General features: G+C 42.1%; 1 protein-coding gene across 1 annotated transcript in view; it reads right to left on the bottom strand.

The window, feature by feature from the left end:
* Positions 1-13533, bottom strand: part of megf6 (multiple EGF like domains 6) — a 121330-nt gene that overhangs the window by 22915 nt on the left and 84882 nt on the right. Inside the window, exons 21-22 of the mRNA XM_063204632.1 lie at positions 642-773; positions 150-278 (exon numbers count right to left, since the gene is read on the bottom strand). Of these exons, the coding sequence (XP_063060702.1) occupies positions 150-278; positions 642-773 (261 nt within the window). The remainder of the gene's footprint in view (positions 1-149; positions 279-641; positions 774-13533) is intronic.

Below are 13533 nucleotides of genomic sequence, written 5' to 3'. Positions count from 1 at the left end.
TATTGCGTGTTGTTGTTGTAAGCTTTTACTTTTTACCAGAAAATCAATCTACCTTTGGGTATGTACTTTACATTAAGCTACTTTACATTACCTTAACTTATACTATAAGACCGTTGTGTTTCATTGGATACACTGTATTTATTACTTACGGATGCTGCAATTGGCTCCCAGGAAGCCAGGCAGGCACTCACAGCTTCCTGTCATGAAGTCACAGCGCCCTCCATTGGCACAGCGACACCTGCGCCTGCAGTGAGGGCCAAACGTGCCCTCACGACACCCTTACACACACACACACACACACACACACACACACACACACACACACACACACACACACACACACACACACAAACGCACGCACGCACACACAAACGCACGCACGCACACACACACAACACACGCACGCACCCACACACACAACACACGCACGCACCCGCACACACAACACACGCGCACGCACGCACGCACGCGCACACACACACACACACCAATACAAACTGAATACAATCACTAATTCTTTAATTTCCTTCTGAATCAATAAAATCACACAAATATTATGAAACCACAACCTCATTACTGAAAAATGTAAAAATCACAACTTAAACTTTTGCTTTCACTTTCCATACGTGAAACACACTTACTGATGTCACACCGGTTTCCATAGTAACCAGGTGGGCAAGTGCATCTCCCGGTGACGTGGTGACACTGGTGACGATGGGCGGGGCAGTCACACACCTGCGTGCAGTTGGATCCAAAAGTCCCAGCCTGGCACTCTGCAGAGAGCACGGTGAAATATACTGCACATTACACACTGTACTCACATGCTCAAATCACACTATATCAGACAAAATCCCATTGGGGAAAGATATAGCAAACCTAGATTTAGATACATGAAACTTATGTGTGCCTAACTTTATATAAAATTAAAGCATGCATACACAGTCCATGTAATGCATACATAAACATTAAAGATAGATAGTCTTTTGGACTTTTTAAAAGGAATGTGTATGAATGCTGTTACCGCTGCATGTGTGTCTTGTTTCTTTTTTGTTGCTTTTGTCTCTGTCTTCCTGCTCCTCTCTAACTATCACGTGAAGCCTGTGATTTGCACTTTTGGAGTGCTTAATTATACAGCAAATACAGTGCCATAAAATTAAAAGTGGAAGTTTATAAAAGATTTGCATAGCCATGCAATTTTTTTCATAGATCTTTTCCCTATTATATGGGATCCCATGGTGTTTTGAGCATGAACACCAGATGAGATTGAGTGAAGGTTTTGGAGTAGAGCTGTGGGTCTGGGGTCATTGGAGATATAGTGTACAGCAGGGGTGGGGAACCTTTTTCGTTCAAGGGGCCACTTCAAATTCATTCGAGTGCCATAAAAGTCCTCTGAGGGCCGTATTATGAACACAAACCAGGATTTCCCCCTGCACTTCAGGCCTATATTGAAGGCAGCTACCTTTAAAATAGTCCCCACCTTCTCTAGGAACCCTGTATATAACTTATTTGTATTGCAAATGTAATTTGTAAGATTCCTTTACAAAATATGTCATATTTAATGTGAAGCTGCATAACATTAAAATCAAACGGGCCTCGAGACAGAGGTTCCCCACCCCTGGAGTACAGTATACAGGCCATGGCTACAGGTGTATGGGTACAGGGGAGGGATCACAAGCAAAGAGTAGGGGTGCAACCCAGGGGACTTAGACCATTGGTTTGTATAGGGCCCTGGGGGTACAATCCAGGGGTGCGTTTTTTGAAAGCGTAGTTGTTAGCCAGCTAGCAACTTGGGTAGTTGTCAATGGAAAATTGTGTTGGAAACAACAAAGTAGCTAGCGATGTTAGCAACTATGGTTTTGAGAAACACACCCGAGGGGTGGGAGTACAGGCTATAGATAAGAGGCCGGGGGTGGGGTGAAAGAACACTGGGATACCAGTGCACCAGAGTGGGGGCAAAGGTGTAGGGCAGGGGTGGGGAACCTTTTTCATTTGAAGGGCCACTTCAAATTCCCACAAGGACCGTAAAAGTCCTCAGAGGGCCGTACTATGAACACAAATCAGGATTTCCTCATGCAATTTAGGCCTATATTGAAGGTAGACAGCTTCAAAAAAAGACCCCACCTCTTAGGTCCCCTGAATATAACTTAATTTTATTGGAAATGTAATTTCTAAGATTCCTTCACAAAATGTCATATTTCACGTAAAGCTGCGTAACATTAAAATCATATCGGGGGCCGGATAAAACGGCCTCAATATAGGCATAGGTTCCCCACCCCTGGTGTAGGGGTTCAGACCGGGGTGGAAGTGGAGAGCAGAGGGAACTCAGCTTCCCCAGCCCCACAGTTAACTGCTGCAGTGTGGCTACTCTTGTTCCAGTGTGGCTTAGTGGTGTGGAGCGGCACTGCCCTCACGATCCGATTCGATCACGATTCGGGAGGTAGCGATTCGTTTCGATTCGATTCGATTCGATCTGATCCGATTCAATTCAATTCTACAATGCATTGCAATGCATTACATTTCTACTGAAAGCAAAGCAGTCAAAGATGAGGCAATACAAGTAGTCAGATACTGAGCAACAATCTATTGGCTGTTTTCTGCATCAGTCTGTATCAGTCTTGCAATGTTTTGAAGTGCTTTTATTTAATTTAACATTCATTTGCTCCCGAAATATCCATGGAAGTAATTGAAACGTAAAAAAATTGCCGGATCGATTCTGGAACTTGCCGGATCGATTCTGGATCGTCCATGCCCCGCATCGATTCGCATCGCCGAATCGATCATTGCTGACACTACTAGTGTGGCTATTCATGACTGGAATAGTTGAATGTGCACTCACAAGCACAAGCACACGCAAACGTGCAAGCGCGCAAGCATGCACGCACGGACACACACATGCACGCACAAACAAGTTCATTCTGTACTTACTGTAAGCGCTGTGTTTAGATACGCTAGAGATAGAGAGTTCGCATACGTGTGTGTGTGTGTGAATGTGTGTGTGTGTGTGTGTGTGTGTGTGTGTGTGTGTGTGTGTGTGTGTGTGTGTGTGTGTGTGTGTGTGTGTGTGTGTGTGTGTGCAGTATGTTTGCACTGTACATGCATGCATGGTACATTGAAAAGAGCTATTAAGTGGTTGTCATTAGACCAATCTAGCTACAGACCAGACTAAAACAAAGAATCTGCTTTACTTGGCAACACTATCATGTCGTTTATCAGATGTCTGGGGGGGAGAGAGAGAGAGAGAGAGAGAGAGAGAGAGAGAGAGAGAGAGAGAGAGAGAGAGAGAGAGAGAGAGAGAGAGAGAGAGAGAGAGATTTATCAGATGTCTGGAGAGAGAGAGAGAGAGAGAGAGAGAGAGAGAGAGAGAGAGAGAGAGAGAGAGAGAGAGAGAGAGAGAGAGAGAGAGAGAGAGCGAGGGACGGAGGGGGAGAGAGAGAGAGGGGGGGGGGAGAGAGAGAGAGAGAGAGAGAGAGAGAGAGAGAGAGAGAGAGAGAGAGAGAGAGAGAGAGAGAGAGAGGGAGAGAAGTGGGGGGGATTTGGCTGCATTTTAGGGAAAGCTTAAGGTGATGAAAGAGTGTACATTGAGAATGAGATGTTGAAAATGTGTGTGTGTGTGTGTGTGTGTGTGTGTGTGTGTGTGTGTGTGTGTGTGTGTGTGTGTGTGTGTGTGTGTGTGTGTGTGTGTGTGTGTGTGTGTGTGTGTGTGTGTGTGTGTGTGTGTGTGTGTGTGTGTGTGTTTATTGCTGGACAAATAGGCTAGATTCTGAGGTGCTGAAATTTAATGCATTGGCTTACAACAAGTAGTTCAGTAATTCATTTGTGCTTGCAAGGAAATTCTACAATATTTGGTTATGATTAAAAACATTAAAATAAATGTGTCTTGTTTTTCTGTTTGTGGGCACTCAAGCCAGTCTTTTGATGTTTCATTAACTACTTGCTTATTTTCCTTAGAGAAGGTGTCTGAAGTCCAAAGAATATACAGGAAGAACAACAATGTGCAAACAAACTCCTTGAAGTATCATTCTTTCTAGGGCACAGGATACAGTGATGTCACCCCGGAGGCTAAACTGTTTCACTTAATCCTTTTAGAAGGCCTGGAGTAGGTGACAATGGGAAGGCACTAACATTGGTTTTCAATATTTTCAGTACAAAGGACCCACAAAGATGTCAAATGAATGTGCTGGCTGTATGCGTATTGTTTAATCAAAGTTACAGGACTCAGGATGCCCACAGATGAGGTCATGAGGACCTAGAGCGATGAAACCAGCACCTGGACCACGTCTGAAGATGATGACAGCAGATTACACACGACACAGTTTAGGCTCACCTCTTAGTACTCAACAATTAATGTAATTGCTTACACATAATCACACCCATACACAAGTATCCCATATATCTCTTTAAATACAGACACACAGGGAGAACTAGGCAGTTCCTGGATTTTAATGTCGCCTTGAACAGGGTAATTCTGTTGTTTGGTCAGGGAGATTTTAGTACAGGAACTCAGGAGCGCTCCGTAAGATGCTTTCGCTGTCAATTTTGTCATTTAGTGGACTCTGCAGTTCTAAAAAGCTGTAGTATCTACTGTGTATACATGGGCCATTGCTGGTATTCTGGAAAGTACCAGTGGTGGTCATTTTGTTATTTGATCATTTTCATTTTGTTATTTGATAATTTTAGAAAATAAATAGATTAATTTGACATTTGGAGTTTTTGATTCTTTTGACTCGGATTTTGAACACGCAAGAAGTGTTGACCAAGACGGTGAACTTCAACAATATACAGTATACTATATCTGTGTGTGTGTGTGTGTGTGTGTGTGTGTGTGTGTGTGTGTGTGTGTGTGTGTGTGTGTGTGTGTGTGTGTGTGTGTGTGTGTGTGTGTATGTGTGTGTGTGTGTGTGTGTGTGCGTGCGTTAGGGCTTGGAGGCCACTTGGGACGGGTCACCAGGGCCCAGGCCCAGTGGGACACAGCTCCCAATTCACACACACAAAAAATATATTTTTAGCAATAAAAACTTAACAAAAAAAGCTATTGTAATATTTATAATCATCTTAATGGTGCACTGTGTAATATTTTTTTTAGAAGTTTCTTTCCAGAATTCAAAAATGTTTACTTTTTCCACAAATACTGTACCTAGGCTACCACCACCATCAAATTAAGCATTCATTATGACTGAGAAAATTGCACTTTTCAGACATGAAAAGGTAGATCTTCTCCATGTCCGTAATTTTGAATTTCCAGAAATAGACATTTGTAGTTGCAAAACTCACTGTACTTTGCACTTTGAGCCTTATGAAACTTGCACAGTGGCTAACAAGTGCACAATATTGGCAAACCTTGTTCGAGGCGCGACCCTCAGTTTGCAAAGTGCCTGCAGACATGCCTGTGTCAAAACCTACACTGTCATCAAAATGTTGCGTAATGTTACTCCCCTCACGGTTTGAATGCTTTTCATCCTAGAGTGCCAACAGTCGATACAAATGTGAATATGTCCCCTGGTGTGTGTAAAGTCAGATGTCATTATGAGAAGTTTTTTCCCATACGGGTCCGTCAGGCGAAACTTACATTCGGGGTTTTCTGACAGCGGACCGCGAAAGTGGTTAGAAAAGTCACAGCTTGCTCAAGATTCTTTTAAGCATCAGCTGACTCTAGGATTAATTAACTTTTTAATCCTACTTTGTAGGCTGGCTCTTGAAATAACACCCAGCCATAAAGTCATACTGGATCACCTCCGAGAATATTAGCCATTCTTCAGAGGCCTCGCAGCCAGACCTCAAAACACGACGCTATGGCATCTAGCAAATCTAACACCAGTTGACAAAGATATGTATTTTGAATGAATGAATACATGAATGAATGAATGAATGAATGAATGAATGAATGAATGAATGAATGAATGAATGAATGAATGAATGCATGAATGAATGAAATAATGAAATAATGAACAGGTTTCTTTGTAGCTGCAAATGTCTATTTTAACTTTTAATTTATGAGAGACCAGTGACAGTAGCCTTTTTGTCTGGCTCTGGCACTCACAGACCGTATTGTTGTCACACTCTTCTGTCATTGAATTTTCTTTGGGTTTCACACTTCAGGAAAACAAGAGTTTGGTTGGCAAGAAAAGTGTACATTATGTACTTGTGTCAAATTCTGTGTCAAGCGGTGCGGAAGCGTTTTTTGTACAGCGTTTGCATGGAAAAGTTATGACTGCACAATGATAGGTCACTATACAAAGTTCAAGAGAGTCCTTGTGCACAAGCCCTCAGTAATGCAGGTGCAGGTGTGAGGCAGGAGAAGGTGAATCAGTGAACAAAATTCAAGAGACACCGCACACTGCTTACCTTTCTTTACTTTATTTCTCGGAGCGAACAACGCGTTTCGCCCTTTGCGTGACGCATTGGGCGAAACACGTTTTTCGCTCCGAGAAATAAAGTAAAGAAAAGTAAACAGTGTGCGGTGTCTCTTGAATTTTGTTCATACCTTCCACTCCAACAGTGCGGTGGTTGTCTGATTTGGAAATGGCATTAGAGTGGCCTCTGTGTCGTTAATGCTGTGTATGAATCCGCACAAATTGACAGAATGTAAAACTATTGAAAACTCTAATAGAAACTGTTTCTTCAGTGTACACAGTAATGACACCATACATATTAGTACATACACACCAACATCATGCATAAAGATAAATCTCCTGATGGATCAAGACTTGGTGTGGGGGCAGGTGTACAGGTAGCGCACAACTCTAGATAGCATGTCTAGATGCTTTATTTGAATTTTTTTTTTAAAAATAGCTAAATATAGAAAGAGAACAATGGCAAGATAGAATAGGAGAATAGGAGTATGCATAGGCCTATTATATACAGAAACAACATAAGATTTTTTTTCAAGATTAAATTGCATGGTATTTTGATTTTCAGCAATACTCAATGTTGATTCTTGCTAGCATATGGACATTATCAGAACACACAAGTAAAGACACTCATGAAATGCTTGAAAAAGAATAATTTACAGTACACATCTAATACACCAACAGAAATCAATTAACAGAGGAGAAATGTATGAGTGAAAACAACCAAGCTATCTATAGAATAAAACAGAATAACACTAGGCCCTCTGTAAAATTGAATACACACACAGATAGAAATCAATTAACAAAGGAGAAATGTATGAGTGAAAACAACCAAGCTATCTATAGAATATAACAGAATAACACTAGGCCCTCTGTAAAATTGAATACACACACCAACAGAAATCAATTAACAGAGGAGAAATAAATCAGTGAAAATAATCAAGCTATCTATAGAATATAACAGAATACAACTGTAAAAGTGAATACACAAGGCCATCGATAGTTTTAAAATCAAACTCAAGATGAAGCTGTTCTCAGATTCTTTCTTTTATTAATCCAGAGTTTCTTTCATTTCAGTTGCCATGCTCATGCTCTTTAATCTGTATATTTTATCTTTCTATTTTTGTAAAGCACATTGAACTGCATTTGTGTATTAAATGTGCTGTCAGTAGGTTAGTGGTGCGCACATCAAAGACGCAGGTGCATGATAAAAGGCCAGACTACTGTAAAAACAAAGAAGAATGTCCGCACACTGCTCCCGTGTTGCTTTTTAATTTTTTTTCTCAAGTGAGCGCTTTCGAGCTAGTCGCTCTTCATCAGACAGTCTCACTTGAGAAAAAAATTAAAAAGCAACACGGGAGCAGTGTGTGGACATTCTTCTTTGTATTAAATGTGCAATAAAAACAAATTTGCTTTGCTTTGCCTTGCCTTAAAATGTAACTCAGGGGTGGGAAACCTTTTTCATTTGGGGGACCACTTCAAATTTCATTAAGTCCTCCAAGGGCCATACTTTGAATACAAACCAGGACCTCCCCTTGCACTTCAGGCCTATATTGAAGGCGGTCAGCATTACAACAGACCCCACCTTCACTAGGTCGCTTGAAAATGTAGCTTGATTGTACTAAAAATGTAATTTCCAACATTTATTTACAAAACATGTCTTATTTCTTGTGAAACGGCATAACATTAAAATTATGCCAAGGGCTGGAAAAGATAGCCTCAAGGCCTGTAACCAGCCCTCAAGACATAGGTTGCCCACCCCTGCTTTAACTGATCCACTTAATACAATGTATCATAGTCACTACAGTGATATGACAAAAATGTGAGAGCATTTTTACAATACTATTCTGCGCAGGGCTTTGAACCGGTTCAAGGAACGAAAACGAAAACCGGGAACTTTTTGTATTTTACAGGGAACAGAAACGAAACCGGAAACTTTATTATTTTTTATGTTCTGGAACGGGAACACTTATTTAAAAATAATGGTAACCGGTTAATACCGGTTAATACCGTTCCTCAAACTGAAAAAAAAAGTAATTATTTTCCTGCGCACTTTACCATGACGGCTGAGCAGGGCCGGTTCTGGCTTATTTGGTGCCCTAGGCGAGTTTGAGTTCTGGCGCCCCCCCCCCCTTACCTTTGAAAGAAAAAAAAAATCTTTCTTATACCTCACAGAACACAAGACTAATATCCTTAGTAAGCTTAACTAAATAGCATCAAGAACAATAACCGTTTTTCATCAAATGGATCTGTGGTTGTTTTTGACAGGCGACCAACACATCAGATTGAGTCGCGTGAAAGTAGCTTCACTGTGTGGTGTGTTGGATGTGATGGTGGTGGGGCCCCCAACCCCAGATGAGAGGGAGGTTATCAATGTGTTTGAATTGTAACGTGAAATTGAAATGCCAGGAGAGTGATACAGTACATTTGCATGTAAAATGCATGTGTAGACAATAAGCCTACCAAGGAGGTCTGCATTGATCTACACTATCTATAGCATCACAAAGCATGGCAGCATAATTTTAATAAGCTACACATTTGTGCTGTCTTCCAAACCAATTTCATTTCTGGACTGGAAATAGTGGTGCATTTGTGAGTAGGAGAATGAGAAGGGGGCTATCTATGTGTTTGGAGGGACAGGGTGAGAGAAAGGGAGGAGAGCTGTCACGCTATTGAATTTCATAATATACAAAATATAGTAAATAGCCTCACTTGTCTGCTGTGCATGGTTCTGTTACATGATTAATGTAGGCTATGTCATTCTGGTCTGGAAATTAATGTTTTTTTTAAGCTTACAACAAGCAGGTAATTCATGTGGATGGAAGGAGATATGGCAGCTAAAATTGTTTTAAACATTGCACCAGTCTTACTTTACATTGCTTGTCAACCTAAGCAAGTATTATGATAGCAGGGTGGTGTTAGTGAGTAGTGAGTAGGCTACTAACAGCTACTTTACTGGATTTCATTGCTTGGCATACTTGGCTAATGTTAGCATGCTAACTAGCGATTTCTCTGATCAAAAACAAAGCTCTTTTTCTCTCTAATTCCAAATAGTAACCTCATAACTTTTAGGCTTTCCATAATCACAAACGGTTGCTGATTAAATCACATAGTTCCAAAACACCCTCTGAAACTCCTGCATCATGCAATGAGTGGTTTAATGAGAACATAATAATCTCCATCCAGCAGAGCAGCACAACTGTTTGCGCTTACCCCTCTGTCTCTCGAGTGAGTCTCCAAATTCAAAATAGAGCGCAAGCTGTCACTCGTCCCGCCCCCCTTCTCAGAACTGTCTGTTTATTGGTTCACAGACTTCCCAGAGACAGTTGGAAGAGATATTACTATTGGCTGAGGGGCGCTTTGCCGTGAGGAGCGCTTTCGCCACTCTTTGTTGATTGCGACTTCATAAAAAAACTTCATATCGCAAAATTATGCATAGGAGAGCGCCATTTCGGCGCCCCTTCTTCACATGGCGCTCTAGGCGACCGCCTAGCCGGCCTATGCTAAAAACCGGCCCTGCGGCTGAGGTTCACGTCCTGTGTGACATCAGACATTCTCTAACTGAATGGAGAGAAAGCTGTGGAATGTGGATTACAAAGTATCCACTCCACATCTTAAATAAGAGAAACCACTGTCATACAAAAAGGCAGAGTTTCCATTGCATCATTGACATTGCAGAGAAGCGTGTGTAAAGCGCACCGAGAATGTTCTACGTTATTGGGCATCCATTGTCGCTTCGTATATGCACAAACTCACAATGTCCATCATAGCGCTCCCCGTGACCCAAGTCAGCGTGGAGCGCACGTTTTCATGATTGAGGTTTATTCTCCGCTTCTCTGCTTAGGGTGTCCCTGAATGAGAAAATTCTGGAGGATATTCTTTTCATCCGCTTGAATAAACAGTTCGGAATGTAGGCTGACTCATTTGCACTTCCGTCTTTCTTGGTTAATTAACGTCAGTTAGGCCTATGGGGAGTAATCAGCTGACAGGAACGAAATTAACCGTTCCGGGAACAATATTTTTTTGTTCTAACCGGTTCGGGAACGTCAATTTATTGGTGGAACTCATAACCAGAAACGTTATAATTCCGTTTCTGTTCGGAACGGAACGTTTGGAAAAAAATAACGGTTCAAAGCCCTGATTCTGCGGCAGATCTAGATTACAGGGGTCATTTCACTCTAAGACCCTGTCTTCAGCAGTACTCACATCATCACTAGCAGATCTGTCTCCCCTAGCCTTCCTCTTCCTCATGGGTAGTCCAGGCTGCTCTGCTGTTCTCCCCTGTGTCTCCTGGGAGTGCTGCTCTCTCCCTCTGATCTTCAGGTGGACAGACATCACAGCACAGATCATCCCCAGCAGCCCACATCCCATCAGTGCAGAGTACACCCTGTAGAAAGTGGAGTGGGTGCCAAATGGATACTCGAGGAGCAGGTAGATCTTCTTGTCAAAGCAAAAGAGTGTGTCATCTTCAGCATATCCCCACACACGGCAATAATACAGTCCGCTGTCATTAAAAGTCAGGTTGGACATGGTCAAGGAGAACTGACTGTTGGACATTGTCCCTCTGTCCATTGACTCATCTTTGATGGCCTCCATCTGTTTGGGATCAAGAGTCAGCTCTGCATCTACATGGCGATAAAAACTGCAGGTCGCTCTAATGACATTCAGTTCAGCACCGCAGACCAGAGCAGCTGCGCCCCCTACTGAGAACACGACAGTTGAGGCCTCCAGGTCAGGGCAAACAAAGACTTGCGGTTGTCCCGAAAGAAAAAGGTCAAAATCCGGTGTGCATTTGTATCTACCTGTATGCTTGACCTTCACAGATGGGATAACCAGAGAGTAATTGTTTGCCTCAATGTACATGTCTTCCTCCTTTTCTGCAGTGGAAATGTTGAGCGATGGTGACACGTCTGTATAGAACACCTTACCTGGAGTCTCCCACTTAATCTGCTCCGTTTGTTCAGTCAGACCACAGCAAGGCAGGATGAATGTGTCGCTTGGTTTTAGAAAATGTGACTTGCCACAGATTATCCATCTAACGCCTGTAGAAACATCGCCGCCCGTACTCCATTTTCTACACTGTTCCCCCTTCCAAAGGAGAAACACATAAATCCCTCGAGAGTTCAACATCTTAAGGTCAATGGAGAACCAGGCTGTGGTGCTGTTACTGGACATATCCACGACACCTCTCTGTCCATCCACAAGAGGTTCCACTGATAGCTTAGTTTCAAGCACCAAAGTTGTCTGAAGAATATCGTCAAATAGTTTCAAAATGTGCTTCTGCAAATATATTTGGAGTCTGTCTTCATAGCTTCCATTTGTGTCTTTAATAATCCCCTCAAGTTTAGAACCGGGTTTGTAAAAATGGAACTCATCCTTACAAACAACCAGGCTGTACACTCTCTTCTCCTTAAGCTTGCCCTTTGCCCAGCGCTCAGTCACATACTCTCCACTGTCGGAAGGCAATACGTTCATCAGGATGAATTCTCGCCTGCCCAGGTCCACTTCCACTCGGTCAGTCTGCTCCGATCGACACACCTGTGCTGGATCAGTTGAGTTCATGACACACAAGTAGCCACCGTGAGTAGACCTCAACAAAATGACAGTGAAGTTGTGTTGATGTCGATTAGTAGACATAAATTTAAAGTAAGCCGTTTGTCCCTGTAGTTCAAATAAGCAATGTTGCTCTGTCTCCATTGTGAGCTTCTGTGCCAAGTTTGGGATTTCCTGTGCCTGGTCCACTAATATCATCGATATGAGACTGATGATCATAACTGGTGAAGCCATTTTCTACTATCCCCAATGAGGCTCTGTCCAGACTCTGCAGAGAGTTCAGTAGTGCAGTGACATATATATGCATGCTTCCGTAATCATGCAAAACCATCATGACCTTATAATTGCATAACTCTGGCAGAAGAGACTTGCTAAAAGTTGGTTTCATCTTTTGGTCTCACAGACAGCTATGTGGAGACCATCAGCTACTCCAAAATGTGCCAAGTGTTGTTACATGTAGGTAAAAGATTGTGGCAAAGTAGACACAGAAATCTTTCACATATTAATAAACTGATATGAAAATGTTATCGAGATATACTGTATATGATACTGATACTGAAATGTTATTATATATATATATATATATATTTTTTTTTTTTTATGGGATTTTTTGTGCCTTTATTTCAGATAGGACAGTGAAGGTGTGACAGGAAGCGAGTGTGGAGAGAGATGGGGTAGGGTTGGGAAATGACCCCATCCGGACTAGAACCGGGGTCCCCATGGGCATGCAAGCCCAAGTGTAGAGACAACTTGTTACTAGGCAGCACATGACCCTGATGTCACTATACAGTAAAGTACTGTACTGTAGGTGAGGTGATACACCTGTGTCCACAGACTAAGCCCTGATGAAGACCTGCAATGGTCAAAACAATTCCGGCTCTTTAGCCCCTTAGCCCCGTACCTCCAGTGGCATGCTGTAATAATCACTGAAATGTAACTACCATAGCACTACAATACTATGACACAACACAGGCCCTTTAGTAATGCACCACGACTTGGTCATTACCATACTGGTAACAACGAATTTATAAAGCCGCGCCTTAAGGGGTTAAATCATGATTTAGCCGTAAGCTAACAAATGCTTAAGAAATTCCCTTCCTCTTTGTTTCTTTGGAGTTGCCTGGATTAACCTTTTTTTGCTACATAATTTATTGTTGCTTGAAACGCAGCCAGAATGTGTTTTGACTAGGAGAATGGTTTATATGCACAATGTGATGTAGTATGTCACAATTCAATAGTGTAACTGCTATTGTATCAAGGTTTACCTCAATAATACATTTGAATTGCATTGTACTTTATAAAAAAAACTAAAAGGCTGAAAATAAAGGAATATGAAAAAGGTATTCCACAGCTTTGGACAAAAGGGAGAAGAAAAGTAGCCAGGCTGTGCCCTCCTAGTGACGTGACACTTTCAGCGTTGCAACTAGTCAGGTCAAAAGCAATGCACGGTCTGCTTCCCTTCTGGCTAGGATGGGAATGTCATGTTGTTGTGAGAACAATACCTAAGAAGGGATACCTCAAGGCCTCTGGATATTAGCCTAGCATAGTATTGCTTGCATTTAGCCTGCTCGCTCGCATTTAGCCTCAAAGTTATCCTCAAATTAATAGCAACACTGGTGACTTCTAAATGGCC

Source organism: Engraulis encrasicolus, chromosome 8 (genome assembly GCF_034702125.1).
Source record: "Engraulis encrasicolus isolate BLACKSEA-1 chromosome 8, IST_EnEncr_1.0, whole genome shotgun sequence".
Lineage (NCBI taxonomy): Eukaryota > Metazoa > Chordata > Actinopteri > Clupeiformes > Engraulidae > Engraulis > Engraulis encrasicolus.
Note: the sequence above shows the minus strand (reverse complement) of the source record. Positions and strands in the feature narration are given on the sequence as shown.